This window comes from Haliotis rubra, unplaced genomic scaffold, assembly GCF_003918875.1.
Source record: "Haliotis rubra isolate DU_JTF1 unplaced genomic scaffold, ASM391887v1 Scf76, whole genome shotgun sequence".
In the NCBI taxonomy this organism is placed as follows: domain Eukaryota; kingdom Metazoa; phylum Mollusca; class Gastropoda; order Lepetellida; family Haliotidae; genus Haliotis; species Haliotis rubra.
Genome location: NW_025767479.1, coordinates 827,459 through 852,072, shown reverse-complemented (window position 1 = coordinate 852,072; position 24,614 = coordinate 827,459). Strand labels below are relative to the sequence as shown.

General features: G+C 40.3%; 1 protein-coding gene across 1 annotated transcript; it reads left to right on the top strand.

Annotated features, from left to right (window-relative positions):
- Positions 1-4,390: 4,390 nt before the first annotated feature.
- LOC124260350 (RNA-binding protein NOB1-like) lies at positions 4,391-24,540 on the top strand. The gene is made up of 8 exons (XM_046694639.1): positions 4,391-4,470; positions 6,372-6,504; positions 6,976-7,109; positions 13,489-13,560; positions 15,288-16,136; positions 16,479-16,576; positions 23,658-23,799; positions 24,238-24,540. Exons 1-8 carry the CDS (start codon positions 4,399-4,401, stop codon positions 24,499-24,501), a joined length of 1,764 nt encoding a protein of 587 aa, XP_046550595.1. The 5' UTR covers positions 4,391-4,398; the 3' UTR covers positions 24,502-24,540.
- Positions 24,541-24,614: the final 74 nt, after the last annotated feature.

Here is a 24,614-nt window from a genome sequence, read left to right as displayed (position 1 = left end):
GAAAATACTCAGGTAGATTAAATTGGTAGTCTACTATTTTGTTTGAAATAAAAAATAAATAAACAATATTTACCACACATCTACATGCCTATTTAACACCAAACAAAATAAATGAAAAAATATCAGATCCAGTAACTCATTATCAATGTCAGTGAACTGACAAACACTACTTCAATTGGTCCATATACATTATCTCTGCTGTGTCAGCAAGAGTACAGTGTGTAGTAACATTTCATTTACAAACACTGTCATCATCACGATTCTCCTATGATGTAACCATGGTAACAAAGTGTTATGAGAGTAATACCAAATAGAAACTAGGGCTTCTATGAATTCACTGACACAAATATGATACATGAATGTTGGGCAACAAATACGAATACTGGGTAATGAATACAATAACAAAACAGCAGTTGATATATTTTTTCATTATATTCAGTGATGAGAGCAACAATAAAATTATTCTTTGACAATGTATTGACCATGTTGAATGTTAATGTATCACAACAATTACCAGTGACAATACTGTCAAATTAAACATATTAGAGTGTTGACTTTTATCCTGCCTGGCTTAGATATGTTCCATTATCCAAATCGGTTTGATAAATAACACCCAAACTGAAGTAAAATCAGTGTCGGTACATTTAATAAACTTCACTTCTAGTGATCACAATATAACAAATTGAATTTATAATGGATATGGTTCAATTCATATGTGCGTCCGCCCGGAGAGCGGAAGGTCGCGGGTTCGATCCCCGACCGCGTCATACCATAAGACGTTAAAATATGGTACTTGTTGGTCCCTGCCTGGCTCTCGGCATTAATGGGTACAACAAGGACTGGTCGGCTCGGAGTCAGTATAATGTGTCTGAGTGGGGTATTCATGCTTCACTGCAGCATGATATCTCAGTGGGCTAGCACTATAAAACCAGCTTAAGTCTGGGCTAGTACAAGCAGCCGCACATACACATACACACGCATGCACGTCGTCATATGAGCGAAATATTCTCAAGCACGACGTTAAAACAAATTTCACCTCACCTCAATTCATATGTGTGGGAATCATAATGGCCCTAATAGAAACACTGTACACCACTCATAATATTTGCTGGGCAAATTACATATTAAGCAGAGTGAGTGAGTTTGGTTTTACGCCGCTTTTAGCAATATTCCAGCAATATCACCGCAGGGGACACCAGAAATGGGCTTTACACATTGTACCCATCAAGCATTAGAAATCACCATGAAACATTGACACTGAATATGCTGACAAGCAAAACATTACTGAAAAATTTGATGCAATTGTGTTTTTGATTTCAGTTAGCCTGTCATATTTATTTAGTGTTGGAAATGACATGGGACCCATGGTCCTGATGAATACTGAGACTTGCTGCTATTGTATTAATACCTATGGGCCTCACTAACTCTCTATATCAGGGAAACAACAAAGATCCTTGTCTTTCATCATGTGCATCATGTATAATTTTAACCTGTCTATTATTATACCACACTATCATCAAAGGAAATGTGGAAAAATCTTCAAAGCCATTCTTCATGTTCACTGTACTTGTGGAATATGGTTGTTGTAATCGTGATAATGGTAAGTTTGTACCAATTCTCATTACACTTTAACTCTTTATACAATAAACAGAACCAAACTCTGGACTATCAACATGAACAAAACAAGTAAATACAGAAGCATTGTAGGGTGCACTGGGTGCACTGTATCATATCATTGCATTATTTAACCAGATGCACATGTTTATGCATTGATTCTGAAAAAACTGTTATGAGCCTACTTACATAATCCTGTTCTGTTCTGAAACACATGCACACTACATGACTAAAGGGTAGATAAAATCAAAGGACAGAAAGATTGACCTGCCAAGCACATCAAGGGGAACCTAAAAATAGTTTCAGACTTATCCTTCAGACAAATCTATTAGAATCCTTGCTTTAAAGATTTTTTTTGTGAAATCTGGGAAAGCGGAAAATAGGTAAAATTAAAAGACATCCAAATTTACTTTTAGTTTGTTTTCGTGCTTCTGAAAGTAATCTAAATATGTTGCCATGTGTTGCCTTTAGCTTAACCTTGAGTACACACATTTCTTTTTACAATAACACAAATGTTGGATTTTAAAATATTTAGTTCCACTTGTTTCTTATGATTGGCATTGAATCTGGAATATTCTAAGCAATTTGTAGGTTGTATGAACGAATCATGATGCACAACTCTCTCCTACTCAATGTCCCTTACAGATAGCCTAGTACCTCTGCTGTCATATCCTACACACTCCGCACGGTGGGGTAGCCTGATGGTTAAAGCATTCGCTCGTCACGCCGAAGACCCGGGTTCGATTCCCCACATGGGTACAATGTGTGAAGCTCATTTCTGGTGTTCCCCGCCGTGATATTGCTGGAATATTGCTAAAAGCGGCGTAAAACCAAACTCACTCACTCACTCCTACACACTCCATTCAAGATATTGCAGGTTTTTGTTCTTTTTTTACTGAAACTATGTATGTAAGTGAACATGTCATGAAATGTTCAATTTCATTGACAAAACCCCTAAAACCTGAAAAACTATTTCAATTTTTGGCCTGTTGTTTCAGAATAAGTGTGCTTGATTACAAACACAAAGAAAAGGCTTGTCACATGATATTCTACACCTGTGGTGTGGTCACTTTGGTAGAAAACTCTTACAAAATAAACGAAGCAGAGCGGAGTAAGGTCAGGGGTTATCAGCTATTACATCAGCATGGTTGTCGTAATGGCCCAACAATTCTGTACTGGATTTGTTATGCATTTTTTTAAAAACACTGGAATTGTGATCATTCACATAAAGTTTCAACTCCATCAACCTTGGGATATTTGGAAAACATATAATGTTTAAATGCTTAAGATCAAAGGTGATGCATCAACAAAATAAAATTAATTAAAAAAACCAGTCTGTGTTATTTTGTATGTAATGGGCCACAACAGAACCTCAATTCACCTTCAGTCATGCAAGCTAGAACTTGATACAAAAGGAAGGTATTAGTTAGAGCTACACTGGCACAGATCAATTCCAAACATGTCCTCAACAAAACATGGAAGACATCACTGTAATGCTAATGACATAAGGGATGTTAAATCAAGTCAAGGAACTAAAGGGATGCTAAATGGGAAACAATGATTGGACATTCATGCACATACAGTAAACTATAGTTAAAACAAACCCAAAGGGACCACTAATTTTAGTTTGTTATAATTGTAGTTTGTTATGTGCATTTATACTATAACACACAGAAAGTGGCTGTGACACTGGATGTATGGGATAAAGTATACCAGCTGGAATTTCTCCCTTCCAGTAAGCTACTTTAACAATCGTGTAAAAGTAAGCAACAAACATCATATCCCCTCATAAAAGATTTCTGTTTCTAACAATATGATATGCATGAAAAATGTTTAAAACACATGAAAACTATTAAACAAACAAAATCAAAACATTAACCTTTGCATATTTAATCATAGAAACCTACAATTTATGCATGTCAACTGAAGAGCATGTCAAGGCACTGAATAGGGTAACAAATTACCATTCAATGCTGACACGAATTCAACAGACCCCCAACCCTTGTCCACATAACACCAAAGTAGAGCGATATGTGGTAAATTATAGAGAAAATATGGCAGTAAACAACTTTTTCACATAAAAACCTTCATAGTAACATTGTATGAATATATCCATCTAAATGTAAACAAAGTCAGAATCACAGGATTTGTTATTCATATTTTGCAATTTCATCCCTGACCTTCACAGAGTGTTTTGTATATATTGATGGTAATGTAAACAAACCTAATTAATCAAAAATATTGTCTTATGTCTTTTGATAAAACAAGTCAGTTCAACAGATTTGTTATTTCAACAAATACCTACACATACGCAGAAAGAAATGTCCTGAATATACCTGTCAAATGTGCGTGAGTGATAGAGCAACTAGGAAGACAGAGATTGCACGAAAATATTTGGCACAAAAATGACGATCAGTGTGTATTTATTGCAATATCTCTGATCGCCATATACGTATTCATGTTGTTAAAAACTTAAACTAGATCGATACACTACATAAATTGACATACCTCTTAAACACACAGAATATTACGGTAAAATTTGTCGTCGTACACTTTCTCAATATTACTCCTGTTGACCACCATCACTGATCATGTGACCACTTACGTCACAAGTATCATATCCCGAAGTAACGAGAGTTTTAGAGATTTGAAGAAAAGAAAAGAAATAAGAACTATCAGAATTAGCAAAAGTGGAAATTGCTAGTTTGTTGTGTAAACAACACATGAATCAAAATATATTGAGCACCAAAGTATCTGTCAAAATATACATCACGTGATTGCAAAATGGCGACCTCCACGAAAGTGAAGCACGTTGTTGCTGATACAGGAGCGTTCATTCGAAATGCGCCTCTCCGTGTATGTAGAGTTTTATGATAATTGATCATTTGATTTTTATGTAGCTCGGCGTGTATCTCTGTATCTTACATGTATTGAGGGACTTGTTATACTGATAATTCAAGTTTGTCGCGACAGTGTATATATCTGAAACTCTTGCACCACATCGAGTCATTTATCGAGTTGTTAGACTTAACAAAACAGTCAGAGCTGTAAATGTATTCTTTCTGTATAGTTTCTGGAATACCCAGATTTTTCTGAAAAGAATCCAGTTGAGCCCAAACCTGTCTACGAGCTATCAAAGTTACTGTTCTTATGCTTCACTGACCAGTAACAATATCAAGTCTACCCTGATTGTCTCCCTCTTCAAAGCTCTTGATAATCTTTAGATTTTGTACCATCCTTACTGTCATTTTTAACATTTTCTGATTTAAATCTGGATTCAGAAACTATCACTTTGCCTCATAACATGTCAGGGGGATATGGGAGTAGGTTTGCTTGAACATTCTGAAGTAAATGACAGCTTAAAGGTCATGTTACATTCTTTCTGTTGATAGTGTTTATTACCTTGATAATGTTGAATATGCTGATAATATCTATGTCTATTATAGGTGGGGTGCAAGTTTCCAAGGAAATGATCACTGATGATACATAACAATTTCGAGAGGCTTGTTAATTGATGAAACATCACAATTTCAATCCCCACCATCAAGAATTCCCAGCAAAATGCACCACTCACCAATGCCTAAATTGCTAGCACTTCTGTATCATCAGTTATTCTATCATCAACTCTCCTCTTGAATAATTGGTAGTGCAGACATGAAACAAAAAACAAAGTATTATGATATTATCTATTTATCTTTGTTTGGCAACTTGCAAAACTGTACTACTGCGAAAAATACATGTAACTTTATTTTTGACTTAATCTTATGATTGTATTAATATATTACGTGATTGAAAGTAATAACACTAAGTAATATCATGCAAACATATTGTGACAGATTGTTATTTTGTCAGTGAATTATATTTACTGCAGAACCTAGTCGAGTTGGCATCAGATGTGAGACAAGTTTATAACATTTGTGAGACATCAACCCAGATTGTTGATTTATCATGTTTATAGCAGTGTATTACGTTTACTGCAGAATCTAGTCAAATTGGCACCAGATGTGAGAAGTTTATATTAACTCTTTTTACACTGTGATCTTTTGTGCTCCTTGTAAATATTACAGTACTCTGAACATTTGAAACCATATCCGCCCAGAATGGTGTGAATTCATGAAGTGTTATGTTGTTAAATAAGTGGTTAATTTATATTTTGTTATCAGAATAAATATTCTTTGTTGAATCTGTATTACCTTTTATCGTATTTCACACCTCTTCATGGAATAGAAAGAACCTGGGCCAGTAGAACAAGTTTGGCCGTTAATGTCCCCGTAACATCTCATATCAAAACAAAATACACAACACAGAGTCAATCATCATACATGAGGGCCAGACGTCGTCCTATTACAATATCATAACATACGCATAATAAGGGATACAGTTCTTTCAGTGGGTTTGGAGTATAGTTTCTCTTTTACCAAAAACTTGATCTTGTAATCATAACTTCTGCTTTGAACCAATGGTATCTGTAATACTAATAGGATATGAATATTTAGTCTTATTCTTTCTGAAATGATGGTAAAACAGATGGAAGAATGCATTTTCACCCCATTAACAATTTATACTGAAAAATGACTAAACAATTCTGTATTTAACATTTTGCCTGCAAAGCACTGCTCACACCAAGAATTTTGTCACTCAGCAGACACATGATGTTTGTGACATATGGTAATCATTCAATCTTATCTTTCAGCTGTTATTACTTTGAAAGAAAAGATTTAATTACTTGTGAATTCATGTTTTTATACTTTTCATAGGACATAGGGGAACAGATTTACAGCCTGCCAGAAGTTATTGGAGAAATTAAGGATAAAGCTACCAAACAGCGCCTTCAGTTTCTTCCCTACAAACTTGAATACAGGGAACCATCTGCAGAATCGGTTTCATTAGGTAAGCCCACCTTGCCAGCCTGTGTTGTATGTATATTGCAGGGCTAGCTCCAGATAATTTTTGAATGATTAGGTAAAATACACAAAATAATTCACCAGTGTCCAATTAGTCAAGTTGTTCATGTACAAATATTTCTTAGAAATTTTAAAACCCAATAATAACAACACTCTGTGTATAAACCTTCAACCTGCATGCCTGTATTTCTGAACAGATCTGAAGTTAGCTGTATGGTTGCTTAAAATAGCTCTAAAAGAGCTGTGTATTGTGCGTATACACTGATTCATGCTTGTAGATAGAAGCTAGTGAGTGTTATCTGTTTTTTAAGGAGATCCTGATGAATGGCAGTGCAGGTTTAGCCCACATGGGCATTACCGGTAGGCACAGGTAGCTCACCTGGCAAAAACTGTTTTCAAGAAATGCTTTGTATGTTGGCTGAAACTAGATGTTCTGTTTGATACTTTTGTTTCCTAGTGACCGAGTTTTCCAAGAAGACTGGAGATTACCCTAGCCTGTCTGCTGTTGACATTCGAGTCCTTGCACTTGCCTATCAGCTAGAGAAGGAACATGTTGGGACGAGGCACATCAAGACATCACCAGACACAAAGGTAGCTTGTTTAGCATCTCAGTTACAGTGGCTTGATTGGTGGACGATGTTACTATGTTACAGGTACATACACAACTGTATTAAGCATGTTACAGAGATCTACACCAGTGTATATAACAATGTTACAGCATTGTAAACCAGTGGATATAACCATGGTACATCAGTGTGTAAAATTATGCTACACCAGGTACGAGTCGTATATAATCATCATGATCATGCTACAACAGTGTAAACCAGTGTATATAATCATGCTACCACAATGTAAACTAGTGTATATAACCATGCTACAACAGTGTACACCAGTGTATATAACCATGCTACAACAGTATACAACCAGTGTATATAATACATGCTATAACCAACAACAGTACACCAGTGTATATAACCATGCTACAACAGTGTACACCATTGTATATAACCATGCTACAACAGTGTAAACCAGTGTATATAACCATGCTACAACAGTGTACACCAGTGTATATAACCATGCTACAACAGTGTATATAACCATGCTACAACAGTGTACACCTGTGTATATAACCATGCTACAACAGTGTACACCAGTGTATATAACCCTACAACAGTGTACACCAGTGTATATAACCATGCTACAACAGTGTATGTAAATCCATGCTACAACAGTGTACACCAGTGTATATAACCATGCTACAACAGTGTACACCAGTGTATATAACCATGCTACAACAGTGTACACCAGTGTATATAACCATGCTACAACAGTGTACACCAGTGTATATAACCATGCTACAACAGTGTACACCAGTGTATATAACCATGCTACAACAGTGTACACCAGTGTATATAACCATGCTACAACAGTGTATGTATACAACCATGCTACAACAGTACACCAGTGTATATAACCATGCTACAACAGTATACACCAGTGTATATAACCATGCTACAACAGTGTACACCAGTGTATATAACCATGCTACAACAGTGTACACCAGTGTATATAACCATGCTACAACAGTGTACACCAGTGTATATAACCATGCTACAACAGTGTACACCAGTGTATATAACCATGCTACAACAGTGTACACCAGTGTATATAACCATGCTACAACAGTGTACACCAGTGTATATAACCATGCTACAACAGTGTACACCAGTGTATATAACCATGCTACAACAGTGTACACCAGTGTATATAACCATGCTACAACAGTGTACACCAGTGTATATAACCATGTGTACACCAGTATAACCATGCTACAACAGTGTACACCAGTGTATATAACCATGCTACAACAGTGTACACCAGTGTATATAACCATGCTACTACAACAGTGTACACCAGTGTATATAACCATGCTACACAGTGTATACAACCATGCTACAACAGTGTACACCAGTGTATAAACCATGCTACAACAGTGTACACCAGTGTATATAACCATGCTACAACAGTGTACACCAGTGTATATAACCAGTGTATATAACCATGCTACAACCATGCTACACCAGTGTATATAACCATGCTACAACAGTGTAAACCAGTGTATATAACCATACAACAGTGTAAACCAGTGAAGCCGACAGTGTATATAACAGTGTAAACCAGTGTATATAACCATGCTACAACAGTGTAAACCAGTGTATATAACCATACTATTACAGTGTAAACCAGTGTATATAACCATATATAAACATGTATAACCATGGCAACTCCTAGGTGGCGCTGCACCGTGGCGACATGTATTTAAAGAGCTCTGTGATTTATTCTTGAGATGTGCTGTTAAATTGAGTTTATATTTCTGAAGTTGTGAAGATTTAGTGCACAAATGTTGTATTGATCATAATGAAGAAAGCGATGAGCACTGGGATAGCGGTAACGTTAACAGGAATCATCCTATTCCATCAGCTCTACTGCGCGACCGCGTTGGACGTTATTCAACATGTTGGACATCCAGTTCCTCAGCATCTCTCTCAACGGTATGAACGCGATCAGCTCTTGCGTTTCAACACTTTCTCATCGGATTACAGTACGCCACTTGATTTACCAAAGGAATGTTCCAGGAATGATGCTTAAAAGCGGAAAAGAGGTAAAAAGGGGGGTTTGAGACAACGTGTACGAGTAAGGAAAACTCGCCCTCCTCTACCTACAATAGTGCTTTCCAATGTCCGATCCTTGCGGCAACAACTGCCGGAACTTGAAACAAGTGTCAAATATTTGTATGAATACTGTGAGTCATGTTTACTATGTTTCACTGAAACATGGCTGAACAACACATTCCCCAATGTTGCGCTACGGATCCAGGGCTTCAACAATCCTATCAGATTGGACAGGGACAGCGGCATTACTGGTAAGAAAGTCGGAGGCGGAGTGTGCATATATATCAATGAAAGATGGTGCAGTAATTATGTTGTAAGAGACACTGCGTGCACGGAGGATATAGAACTCTTATCCATATTTGCCAAGAGAATTTGGTCAGATATTTATATCGACTGTCTATATCCATCCTAAGGCAAATTCAAACAAAGTGGCGGACATACTGTCTGCTCACATCAGTAAGCTCGATGCCCTTTCACCTGATGCACCAAAACCGATTCTTGGGGACTTCAATGGGTTAAATAAAGTACTGCCTCATTATCACCAATATGTCACTTGTAAGACGCGAAAAAGTAAAACCTTAGATCGGTGCCTATAAATCGTATGTGAAGCCGCCACTTGGTCAGTCAGATCATAACATTGTTTATCTCGTTCCCCAGTATGAACAAACTCTCAAATCACAATAACCAACAGTAAATCTGTTAAAATCTGGACAAAAGAATCTATTAATCAACTGAAAGGTTGCTTTGACTGTACAGTGTGGGATAACTTCCGTGAATCATCGACTGATCTGGATGAGCTGAACGACGTAACAGATTATATCAAGTTCTGTATCGATGATATTGTTCCTTCAAAAACCATAAAACTTTTCCCTAACAACAAACCTTGGATTAGCATTGAATTGAAAGGACTTCTCAATGACAAGAAGCGTGCCTTCTGTGCAGGAGAAAGAACTCGAGTGAAAGAAATACAACGAGATATCAAACATGTGACTAAAAAATGTAAACTTGATTACAAAAAGAAAATAGAAAAGGAATTTCAAAGTAATAACTTGAAAGGAGCGTGGAATGGAATTAAAACCATGACTGGCAACGACAGTAAATGTAAAGTCCTGAACACTCAAAACGTTGTCTTATTTGCGAGGGATCTCAATCAGTTCTACTCAAGATTTGATGTACATAACTTCTCTCAGACAAGAAATGCCTTCATTCAAAGCCTACCAGAAGATGATAATTTAGTAATCACCGACCTTGATGTGATGCTAACATTTAGGAAGATTAATATTCGGAAATCAATCGTCCCCGACGGAATACCTGGCATTGCACTACGAGAATGTTGTGAACAGTTGTGCGGGATATAGAGAGTGATGTTTCAGATGTCTGTCGACGCCCATTATATACCAACAATATGGAAAACCTCGCATATAATCCCTGTTCCCAAAAAGTCAAACCTTTCAGTAATTAATGACTACCGCCCAGTGGCTCTTACTCCAATAATCATGAAATGCTTTGAGCGAAAATTATCTTGAACTTAATTAAGCAAAATACTGGACATCAAATGGATCCTTTACAATTTGCTTACAGGGCCAGGCGCGGGGTAGAAGATGCACTCATTTCACTGTTACATAAGATCTATACTTATCTAGAGAATTCAAAAATCTTATGTAAGAATCCTCTTTGCGGACTTCTCCTCTGCTTTCAACACAATCCAGCCACATTTGATGATAAGGAAATTATTCAACATGAAAGTAAATAGTAACATAATCAAGTGGGTAGAGGCCTTCTTAATTAACCGACCTCAGCGTGTTCGGGTCAATTCAACGCTTTCTGACGTTAATCTTGTGAGTACCGGTGCTCCTCAAGGCTGTGTCCTGTCCCCTGTCCTCTTCACACTCTATACAAATGACTGTATATCTCATTTATCCACCTGTTTGAATTTCAAATTTGCTGATGATGCCGCTTTGGTTGGGTTTATTCGTCAATCGGAGTTAGAGTATAGGAAAAATATTGATGCGTTTACTTCCTTGTGCAAAGACAATTACCTCTCCCTGAACATAAAAACACCAAAGGAAATGATAATTGACTTCTGAAGCAGAAAAACCAACTGAAACCTGTTTGTATTGATGGACAGGAAGTAGAAACAGTAGAAGAGTATAAATATCTGGGTACTATCATTGATAATAAACTTTCATGGAAATCAGATTCACATCGGGTACATAGGAAAGCACAACAGAGGCTTTTCTTTCTGTGAAACTTGCGATCATTTAATGTAGACACTAATATCTTAAAATTATTCTACCAAACATTCATTAATAGTATTTTAACTTTCTGCTTTCATGCCTGGTATGGCAATCTTCCTCTTACACAGAAAAACAAGCTTGACAAAATTGTAAACATATCAAGCAAAATTTGCGGCTTCAATTTTGAACCTCTACCTTTTCAATATGAGTCAAAAGTTAAGAAGAAAGCTCTGGCCATTCTATTGGATCCATCACACTTTTTAAATGAATGTTATGAACTTCTGCCTTCTGGCCGCCGTTTCAAAATCATGTATTACAAAACTAATAGAACTTCAAAATCATTTGTCCCATACAGCATAAATCTTCTAAATCTTCCTTCAAAATTGTAATAGTGAAATCTATGATGAGGAACAAGTGATTATTATATCATGAACTTTGATTATGTTATAATTCAACATTACATTCTGATTAGCTTCATTGTGTATATATACTTTAAATTATTTGTTGTTATATACTTGTATTGGCTCTTTGAATGCAAAACAAATTTCCCTTGCGGGACAATAAAGTTTATCTTATCTTATCTTATCTTATCTTATCTTATCTTATCTTATCTTATCTTATCTTATCTTATCTTATCTTATCTTATCTTATCTTATCTTATCTTATCTCTACAACAATGTTCAGCAGTTTATAAAACGTATATAACCATGTTACAACAGTTTATAGCCATGCTACAACAATGTACAATAGTGTATATAACCATGCTACACCAGTGTATATAACCATGCTACAACAGTCTATAACCATGATATAACAATGTACATCAGTGTTTATAACCAGGCTGCAAGAATGTACAACAGTTTATATAACCATACTACAATAGTATACAACAATGTATATAACCATGCTACACCAGTATACACCAGTGTATATAACCATGCTACAACAGTATACACCACTGTATATAACCATGCTACACCAGTATACACCAGTGTATATAATCATGCTACAACAGTATACACCAGTGTATATAACCATGCTACACCAGTACACACCAGTGTATATAACCATGCTACACCAGTACACACCAGTGTATATAACCATGCTACAACAGTGTACACCAGTGTATATAACCATGCTACAACAGTATACACCAGTGTATATAACCATGCTACACGAGTGTATATAATCATGCTACAACAGTATACACCAGTGTATATAACCATGCTACAACAGTATACAGTGTATAAACCATGCTACACCAGTATACACCAGTGTATATAACCATGCTACAACAGTATACACCAGTGTATATAACCATGCTACAACAGTGTATATAACCATGCTACAACAGTGTACACCAGTGTATATAACCATGCTACAACAGTATACACCAGTGTATATAACCATGCTACAACAGTATACACCAGTGTATATAACCATGCTACAACAGTGTACACCAGTGTATATAACCATGCTACAACAGTGTACACCTGTGTATATAACCATGCTACAACAGTATACACCAGTGTATATAACCATGCTACACCAGTATACACCAGTGTATATAACCATGCTAAAACAGTGTACACCAGTGTATATAACCATGCTACAACAGTGTACACCAGTGTATATAACCATGCTACAACAGTGTACACCATTGTATATAACCATGCTACAACAGTGTACACCAGTGTATATAACCATGCTACAACAGTGTACACCTGTGTATATAACCATGCTACAACAGTGTACACCAGTGTATATAATCATGCTACACCAGTATACACCAGTGTATATAACCATGTTACAACAGTATACACCAGTATATAACTATGTTACAACAGTATACACAAGTGTATATAACCATGCTACAATAGTATACACCAGTGTATATAACCATGCTACAACACCGGTAGTATACACCAGTGTATATAACCATGTTACAACAGTATACACCAGTGTATATAACACCAGTGTATATATAACCATGTATATACACCAGTGTAATATAACCATGCTACACCATGTGTACACACCAGTACCATGAATTGTTTTCAGACAGAAATTAATCTCTCCACTCCAGCACCCAGTCAGCCTGCTCAGATTGCTGGCTTCTACCTTGGAACACAGGCAAGTACTTGTGTCACTAGCCATACTGGGCCATACATTTCCTCTGCACAATTTCCACATGCAATGTAAAACACAACTTTGCAGATTCTGATACCTTTCGGTATGGACTTACCCAAACAAATCATCAAAAATGCAAATTCAACTTATAAAGTTGAAAAATAATGTGATGAAAAAAACTGCGCAAAATCGGAGTTCAAACGATTCACTAATTTTTCCCCAGCGCTTGGGCTGCGCTCATAGCACATGCGCAGTGAAATAGGTTCGCGCAGCTAGGAAGCGGGTTGTCCGGTGAATACTCGGTGAAGGCTTTGGTGTGAGCTATTTTTCTAATGTTTTGTTGATATTTCACAGGCGCAAGCTTTTTATATGTTATGACAGTAAATTACCTGTTTAACTGTTTATATAATTTCATTTGTCTATTTCACCACACATTCTTCTTACCGAGTCACTTTCTCAGTTCGATACTTAAAAGCAATGTCATTATTTAGCGTTGACAGAATTTCTAACTGTGATATACATGTAGCTATGTCGTTGTCACAGACAAAACTCAATGTCTGTTTTATCGACACCTATATGTGTCTGCCCGCCTGTCTGCTCATGACAATATTCAATACACAACTTCGACCACATGCAATTTGAACTTAACACCTATCAGGTCATACACCATAAACAAAACGCATTGATTTATGGCCCGAGTTCGGTCTCTGTCACATTATGTTATTACACAGACAGGCAGGTGTGATACTTGTACACATGACATGTTATGATGTCTGTTGATTGCAAAATGTTATACACAAAAAATGAGCATGTATTTACAAAACCCAACATCTCAATGAGCTGTGAGGGCATCTGCAAATGAACCAGCCGTTACACTTGAGTGCACACCCAACCGCTCTGACTGGGTTCAGTATCCCGGCTGCTTCGTTTGTTGGGAAGTAAACCCAAGTACACAATATTGCACTTTTGATTTGCGATTGTACGCTTATAATTTTGTTTTTATGTTTTTTCATAACCAGCAATGTATATTATATGTCATGAATAAGTGATAATTGTGTTTTAATTATGTTTGACTTTTTGGTTGCATGTGACCTTTAAGTTAACTGCGTTATGCTGTATAAACACTGGGGGATTGCGTTAACTGTTTTCAAGTGAGTAACATGTGTCAGAGAGTAAATAAAGAGGCATTGGTTTTATTGATTTGTCAGTCAATTTGTGTGTCACGATGGCTAGACCAGCTAAGGGGGCACGTTTGGAGTTAACACTTGTTAAAAAAGTCAGCTTATCAATAACTTTGATACTCTTCCTCGGCCCTCTCAAAAAGAACTTGCAGTTAAATATCAACTTGGCAGGCAAACAGTTTAACTGTTTCGGACATTTTGAAAAAGCGTGATGTTTTGAACAATGTTTAGTGCTGAATAAAGAATAATTATCTGTCATCAACTTTGTTATAATTTGTTGCACAATTACAAAAGGTCAAAGGGACTATAGAGATAAAGAGATTGACAAGTGTAAATGGCAGCCTGGTTGGAAAATGATCGTCACTGTCTAAACCGGCATTTTATTTTGGTCCCGTAGGGTGCCGGTTTAGACAGGTTTCACAGTACATTTTACTGTCAAATCAGATGGGTATGGGAGGTAACTCATATTGCCTGGTAACCTATTCCCCATGCACTGTTATCATAATAATGACATATACTGGGACCCATTTAATTTTCTTTAACTTTTAGAGTGAGGAACAATCTGGATGTATATCAGAGACCATTGATGAGGTGGCTGCAACACTAGAGAAACAAACCGTTACTGATGTCCAACATTCATCTCCATCCCCCAGTGAAGTGACCTCACATGCACAACAGACATGTGTAGCAATGAATGATGGAGCACATTCTGAAACCTCACTGAAGGAGACCGACAAGAATGATTTCCCCGCTCTGTCCAGAGTTCCTCTCCCATCAAACTCAACACTAAAAACTGCTAGTGAACAAGCATCTGTTCAGCAGATCTACAGCGAGATCCGGGATGACTCCACATCAGGCTGCCCTGTTAACAACCTGAACGATGAGGAAGAGTTTCCCACACTGTCACAAGCCACAAGAGTGGACATAATCAGCATTCTGAAAGATAGTCAGGAGACATCTGTAGTCCCTCAAGTCTTTGTTGAGGTAAGGGATAAGTCTGGTGAGGACAACCTGCCCTTGGTTGACGAAGATGAATATCCTTCATTATTGACTCAGGGTGATTCACTGTCAGAGAAGTCCATCACTGCTGCTTCAAACACTGTTTCATATGCTAAAATAATCCAGGACGGACAAGCTAAAGTTCAGTTGAAACCTGCAGCAGTCAGAGTATTTAAGGAAGGTCAGGTGTTGCCAAGTAGTTTGATACAAGAAGGTGGAGAGGAGGGAGAAGAGAGTGAGGAGGAAGAAGAAGAAGATAGTGATGGGGAGGAGGAAGAGGATGGAGAAGGGTGGATAACTCCGTCCAACATCCAGAAAGTGAAGAAGCAGATGGGTGGTGGCGACGCTGAAAGGGCAGATGTCACTGTTGGGTGTCTGACTACAGACTTTGCAATGCAGGTGAGTTAACTGGTGGTATTAAAGTGCAGCATGTGCATTACAAGATAATATATACAAACAGGAGCATGCCAGTACTGCCACAGATATCAATATCCATTTTGTAATATTCTCGATGCCAACCATCTTTAAGAGCACTACTTTTGAATCGTGGATGAAGTGTGGGTTTCATCTTATTCTTAATACATAGAAGTCACAGTCTCATCCGATTGTCTGCGATAAAAAAATTTCACTGAAAATATCAAAGAGTATAATGATAATTATCTTATCATTGTTTTCTGAAATCTTGAAACTGTGTTACATCATTTGTTTATTAATGTCATTTATGTGTTTCTTGTGCTGCAGAATGTATTAATCCAGATGGGTTTGAACGTCGTCTCAGTTGATGGAATGCTCATTAAGAAAGCCAAGAGCTATGTGCTTCGATGTTTCGCCTGCTTCAAGTATGTTCCATCATTGTATATTTCAGTGTGTATTCCATTGCATAATTCACTCATGCAACATTGTGTATTTCATTTGAACATCAAACAATTACATATTCCTGGAAAGGTATGTGCAAGTCGCACACAACAGTGGTAGACCTCTCACAACTCACTCCGATACTCTCCGCTATAGGCTGTCACTGACCCAACATACTTATTGATATAATGAGGCGATGGGGTAGCCTAATGGTTAAAGTGGCCACTCGTCAAACCAAGACCCGGATTCAATTCTCCACATGGGTACAATGGGTCCCCTGACATGATATTGCTGGAATATTGCTAAAAGTGTCATCAAACCATACTCACTCACTCAAAAACAGTGAGGAATGATGTTTTATATATCTGGACGGTTGTAGATAAGGAAATGGAAAGATAATTGGGATATGAGTTCTAACGTTTATCTTGTTTGTGATGCTGTCGAAGCTCAGGGATTTGAAAGCCGTAAATTTTTAAATTCCCTTACCTCATGGTAATGTGCATATTACCTTTGCTCATCCGATACAAAGATTGGAAACGTGATCGATAAGTATCCTTGTTGAATGCTATCATGAAACTGGTGACGTGTCGATCTCGTCCGGCGAGGGAAGCACGCCCCCCAATCCCGTCATGTGACAACGAGAACACGTCGCTTTATCATTTATCGCACTGCGAGTTGGACGTGTATCGAAGTGTACAGGATATTTCTGTTTTCTTCCTATTGTATCCATCTACCATGATATAATGAAAAGCTACTCACTACTGGCTGTTTTCTCACTGTATGGTCTTCGCGGTGTGTTGTTTTGCTTTTTTTTGCCTCGCGTTGTTTATCCAGCTTCGCTTCAGCAGAATTAGATACTTCTTTGGTCAGCCTGGGTTGTTTTTGTTCTTGCTTGACCACTGTATGTATCTTGTTCTCTTTCTTTGTGTCATATTTTGTGTGTTTCTCCTCGTAGAGGTTTTCATGTGCTTGGCAGTAATGGCGGCTGCCACTAGGCATTGCACATACATGCAGAGCTACTAGTGTGTGCTAACTGTTGTCGTTTTGTTTCGTATTCCGTTTTTTCCGCCGTTTTTTTGCTTCACTGTCACATTAAATTGTCGGCGCTTCTTTTCTTATATTGGTAAGCGTGTGTATACCAAAGTTATGTGGTTTTGCACGTGGGCCTTTCCTTGCCATATAGGCTTGTAGTTGCTTTATCATAGCTGTTTGTTAGGTGCTGGCAAAATGAGCACCGAGAAGTCCAAGTACTCGCTGAGTCGACCAGACGATCCGGGCAAGCAGGATGGGGGTCTTTAGCCGACTTCTGAGACTTGCACTGATTGCAGTAAACCTGTGGCATGAACTAACCACAGCAAACTGCAACAACAGAAAAACAATTACTGTTGAACACATGTTAAGTAAATAGCTGCTCGGAACAAACGTTTTACCCAACGCAAGCGCCTCATGTCTTCTAACGACGCCTCTGAAACTGCTCAGGTTCCTTCGATGCCTACAACTCAGCTTGGGAATGCCTCTACGCCTTCAGCGGATCGGCGATCTAGAACTTCGCCTCCCCGCCAGTCCTCATCTCCGGTACGCTCCAGAGCGAGCCTTCTCACACAGGCCCAGATCAACAATGCAGTGAATCCAGGCACTCCATCTATTCTTCAGGATTCTCGGCTTATGGAGCTCCTGGTTGGTCTACTGGAAAAGGAGGATCGCCAGTGATTGTTTTAAGGAATGCCAGCGCTCCTCTGATCGTCCACCTTCCGGAGATGACCAGTTTGTGCCCACGGATCGGAAACACTCCCCTCAACGTTCCCCTCAACCTTCACCAAGCCGTTCACCTGTGTGGGATGTTCGGCGTTCTCTCAAGCGCGCAACAGAGTGTGACGCTTGGCGTTCTCCTAGACGTTCACCTCGGCTCTCCTGTTCTCCCAGGCGCTCTCCTGTACGTGACGTTCGGCGCTCCTAGCCTCGGCGTTCACCTCGGAGACAACCTTCACCTCTTCATTGGCATTCACGTTCCCGATCCCCTTTGTTTAGGTCGCGGGATTCCTTGTCTCTTGTGTCGGAGGCTCAGTTTGTTCCAGATTACGAGGAAGAAGACAACCAGGGCACTTGGGCATGGAGAGTGTTTACGCCTGGATAGCTGACAGACTTATCACTTGCCCGTCTCCAGGGTTGGATATTCCTCGTGCTACCTCCATTTGGGATCAACCAGAGTTCCTTCTGCCACCACATCCCATGGTTGCTGATGCCATTGCTTCACTTGACGAGGATTTCCAAAAGTTATCTCTCAGTCCCTCCATCAAGCCTGCTAAACATCGCCATCAGGATTACAAGGTGCATTCTTTTTACTTTGTGGATTTTGGTGCTACACAAGATGAAGCAGCCAAACGATTGTCGGATGCTTCTCAAGCTCAATACAAGGTCCCAGATGTCAAGTTGTTAGCGATTGATACAGAACTCCGTCGAACGTTGAAGCCCCTTTCTGTGCTTGCTTCGGCCACGGAGGCTATGTCTCAAGATCTCTCGGAGGATAACCCTTCCTGCTTATATCATCTTACCACTATGTTTAGGTGGCAGACTAGAGTTCTGTCTGATGTGGTGGATCACGTTCGTTCGGCCTTAGCTACCACCACTGTGACTAGGAGGACTGGGTTACTCGCTCCCTGTACCTGGCAGGAGGAATTCAAGAAAAGACTGATGCGTGCCCCGTTTGTGGCTCCCACCTTATTTACAGATAAGATCCCAGATGTTTTTTCAGAGCATGCCTCCTTGACCCAAACTGAGATTGCGCTCCGATCTTTTCGTCACTTCGCCACTTTGTCAGCGCCAGCTACCAGGACCACCAACCTTTACCAATCCAGGAGGACGTCAGTTCGTGGTGCCTTTAGAGGGCGTGGCAGAGTACGTCCCAACGACTTCCAACGTCATCCCGCCTGTAACCAAAAGGACTTGGGCAAGACCAGCAAGCCCAAGTACAAGCGCCACTGATGTTTTGGCCGGTCACGACTGGGACCTCCCGTCCCCAGTCCATATCCGCGATATACCTGTAGGCGGGAGACTCGGGATCTTCTGGCCCAACTGGACAATCCTAGGAGACCCCTTTGTCAGCAATCTTCTCAAGACAGGCTACAAGTTGTCAGTAGCCATGTCGCCGCCTTTGACCACCTCAACCCGGTCTCACGAATATTCCATCGCTCAGCACCAGCCCCTGTTGACCAACATTCAGGCGTTGCTGGACAAGAAAGCCATAGAACAAGTAGTAGAGCCCAGCAACTCCCCAGGGTTTTACTCTCCCATCTTCTTAGTACCCAAAAAGAATTCTCAGAAGATGAGGATGATACACAATATGGCGGTGTTCAACAAACTGTACCTTCCGGAGCCGCCACTTTTCGGAGGGTATCTCTGGTCCAGCTACGAACCAAACTGTCCCCCAAGGATTGGTTGGTCAGTCTGGATCTTCAAGACGCCTACCTACATGTTCCCATTTACAAACCTCACCGGAAGTTCCCGAGGTTCATTTTCGACGGTCACCATTACCAGTGGAAGGTCCTGTCGTTTGGCATCTCTATGGCCCCATGGCTTTTCACTCGAATTACAGCACCGTTTTCCCAGTATCTTCATCTTCGGGGGATATAGTTCGACCCATACATCAACGACTCTCTCATGAGCCACAAGGAGTGCCTGCTGCTATGCAGACAGAGGGATTTACACTCAAGCTTTGCCACCAACTCGGTTGGATCGTCAACCTTGAAAAGTCCCACCTAGAGCCATCTCAACAGCTGACATTCATAGGGGGTTTGTTCCTGACAGATCAAGACCTGCTGCGGGTTCCACCGGAGCGATGGCAAAGAATCCTCAGTCTTGCTCGGCGGGGTCTGTCACACCCGCTTACACTCAGGGAATGGCAGTCCCTACTAGGTCTGTTGATGTCGGCTCAGGATCATACCACCAGAGAGAGATTGATGCTCAGACCGCTTCAACGGTTCCTCTCGCCTTTCATCCTCTTAGACGACCTCAGGTCACGGTTTCTGCTGCCCCTCCATCTTAATCCCTTTCTTCAGTGGTGGACAATTGAGTCGAACGTTTGCGGCGGCGTCTCTTTGACCAAATTCACACACGACCGTGAACTGTTTGTGGACGCCTCTCTGCAGGGTTGGGGCACTCACCTGGACTCTCAGACAGCGGCAGGGCTGTAGTCAACCCCACAGGCAGGTTGGCACAGCAACAACCTAGAGCTCCAGGCTGTCATCTTAGCCATTCAGCACTGGATTAATTCGCTACGGGGTTCCAAGCTTTTGGTGGCGTCGGACAACTCGACAGTACCAGCTCAGGTCTTCTCTTGGATCAGACGTTTCGTTTGTTTCGCCTCCTGGACGACAACAACATCCAGATCAGAGCTTATCACATTCCGGGTTGCAGGAACGTCTTGGCAGACGCTCTGTCCCGACCAGACTAGACGTCCCCAACAGAGTGGATGCTTCATCTGGAAGCATTCGATCTGGTTTGTCACCTCCATCACAGACCGTTAGTGGAGCTCTTTGCAACGAAGCACAACCATCAACTTCCGGTCTACGTGTCTCCTCTTCCGGATCCTGTCGCTTGGGCAGTGGACGCCCTGTCCCTCTTGTGGGAGGGTCTAGACGCCTAAGCGTTTCCTCCTCCAGTTCTTCTTCCCAAGGTCGTAGCCAAGCTCAAGGAGACCAAGCAGATGACTCTGCTTTTGGTCGCGCCTTGATGGCCGGCAAGAATCTGGTTCCCTGAACTACATCGACTCGCCGAAGGAGATCCTCAACCGCTACCACAGTGGTCGCACCTTCTCCGGCAACCTCACAGCTGCCTGTTGCACCCAGATCCGGACAGGTTTCATCTATCTGCTTGGGACATCTTCAGAAAGCTCTGAAATCCAAGGGTTATTCGGTTGGTGTGGCTATGATCATCACCTGTGCTCATAGAGTGTCCACCCGCAGCCTGTATGATGACAAATGGTCTGCGTTTGAGAAGTTTTGTGCTGATCGCTCAAAGAATCCGGTTAAAGCGTCTCCTTAATTTATTGCAGAATTCCTCCTCTACCTACGCAACACTCGTCATCCCTGAAGGGTGGTACGATTTCTACTTACTTGGCAGCCCTTAATTCAGTGCTGGTCGTCAAGTCTGATAGGAAGGTCTCCAAGATCCCTGAACTCCTGGCCATGCTGAAAGCGTTTAAGTTGGAGGATCAGAAGTCAAAGTTCCGCCCTCCAGCTTGGGATCATAACGTGGTTTTACAACACCTTCGTGGACGTCCTTATGAGCTTTTGTCTGAGGTCTCCTTCGAAGACTTGTCCAGGAAAACAGTCTTTCTTTTGGCGCTTTCTACTGCGGCCAGAGTTAGTGAGCTTCATGCCATAGACGTCACCAGGATTAGGTTTAAACAGACTCTTCATGATTCCGTCCATTTGGGTCTTCTCTGGGACTTCATTGCCAAGAACTAGATGCCTGGTCAACCGGATCGTATGTTTGTCATCCCTCCTTTGTCTTCTATAGTGGGCAGTGATGAGTCCAACGAACTTGCGTTGTGTCCCGTCAGGGCCCTTAAAGAGTACATCAAGCAGTCGGCAGTCAGGAGACGCACCAGGAAACACATTTTTCTTCCGTTTTCTTCTGCGTCGAAGGGTGAGGTCAACAGAAATATCATCACTTTGTGGCTTCGCTCGACTATCCTTGCAGTTTACAACTCTGCTGGTTTGCCTCACCCTACCAGCCTGCATTGGGTCTGGGCCTTAGCGTCAAGAAGGCTCTGCACAGAAACTGCTCGGTCCCCACTATTATGGAAGGTTGCTTTTGGAGGTCTAACACAGTCTTTGCCAACCATTATCTCCGGGATCTCGCAGTCCAGGATGTACAGGGGCTTCAGTCCTTTGGCCCTCTCGTGGTAGCTCAGCAACTGACGCGGCCCTCTTCTTACTAGGTGATTATTCCTTTTGTCTAATCACCTTAGTGATTGTTTTAAGGTTAACCCACGTTCTCTCGTGTTGTTTCCTTATCAGGGGTTCTACTGGTGGTTTACTGTTCTGGTTTCAACGATTCCAGTTCTACAACAAGACAGTTTCCACGTCACCGGTTGTGCTGTTTTGGTCTGATAGTTTTGGCTGGCCCTCGCCGGTGTCCGACCCTCCTGCCTTTCTGTCGGATCAACATGCACATTACCATGAGGTAAGTTAAAAATTTATTAAAATCTAAATATTTTAGATATTTAAATACTTACCTTATCTCATGGTGTCTTACGCCCTCCCTACGATGGATCATCTCCTCCCCGCTTTGGACTCCACTTGGACTTCAGGATTCGGATAAAGTGACGTGTTTTCGTTGTCACATGACGATCGAGATCGACACGTCACCAGTTTCATGATAGCATTCAACAAGGATACTTATCGATCACATTTCCAATCTTTGTATCGGATGAGCAAAGGTAATATGCACATTACCATGAAGTAAGGTAAGTATTTAAATATCTAAAATATTTAGATTTTAATAATTTTTTATTGTCTTGAATATTCATAACCAATTAACAACACCATTAAATTACATAAAATGCAATAAAGGGAAAACAACGTTCAACATGACTGCTTAAGTTAAAGAAAACAGTGTTTATGATGTTAATTTATGGTCAGCAACCATAGATTTTTCTCCCTTCAAAGAACCATTTGTTTTCATCCAATATGCCTCAATATAACTCATAGAAGGGCCTGAAGTGCACCATGTTTTCATAATGGGAGGGAGCCATGGTGGGTGAAAACAAAATGTTTGCTTTCAAGACTATGAGTAGCAATGCTCAAAGTAACTGTCATGTTTTCTGTTAATCCTGAATGCAGTTTCTGACTTTTTGTCATCTGTGTGACGGGTGAAAGGGTAGCCTAGTGGTTAAAGTGTTCACTCATCACACTGAAGACCTGGGTTCTATTGCCCACATGGGTACAATGTGTGACGTCCATTTCTGGTGTTCCACACTAATATTGCTGGAATATTGCTAAACCATACTCACTCACTCACTCACTTAATTGTGTAAAGTAACCCCCTGTCTGTTTGCTTCAGGGTAACATCAAAAATGGAAAAGTTGTTTTGTCCTCACTGTGGAAACCATACACTGAAGCGTATCGCCATGACTGTACAGGATGACGGAACCATCAAGTACTTCTTCTCCAGGAGGAAGAAGCTCTCGTCAAGGGGACTAAAGGTACAATTCTTGTCTTGTCAACCTCCAATATTCAGTGTATCATACTGCTCATTTGTCAAACCAACCATAATACATTCAGGATTTTACTGGACCCAAAATGTACATTGGGAGTCCTGTGTAATGAAAAAATAATGGCTATTTGAATGATTGAATTTGATATTTCAATTCTTTTAAGAATACACTTAAAGTTTTGGGCATCTGTGGTAGGTGTTCCTCAATCGTAACATTGGCAACCATATTTATAGGACTTGTGGCTTCTGAGAATGTGTGATGAATTCAGCGAAAGCGCCCATGTCTGAATTGCCATGTTCATACATGGACAAAGTTTATTAGAGTCTCCTGGAGTTTTGGAGTTACTTCTCACGCACCTTTTAGAAGAAGTTTGTTTTCTTGGTGCTTCTTGGTATCTGTTCATATGCACTTGTCTGTTCTTTACAGTATTCACTACCAACACCGAAAGGAGGTAAGCACGCCAACAACCCCATTCTTGTGGCAGACCAACCATTTCCTCATCAGCGACCAACAAAGAAATCTCTGAAGTCCATGGATGTGTTCGACCCAGATTTCATGGCTTCAGAATCTCCCTTCTGTCGCAATGATGTCACAAGTCGGGCTGCGCAACTCGGTATAATGCGCCAAGGCCAGAACGGCAGGCGGCGGCATCAGATCGGGGTCAAGAAGAGCACGGGGAGGCGGAAATAACATGTCCTGTTTCAGCCTGAATAAAATGTGATATTACAAGTTTTGAGTTTCACTTTTCATTTAAGGAACTTGTTCGTCATGTAAGATTACGTTTTAGCATATCATGAGTGAGT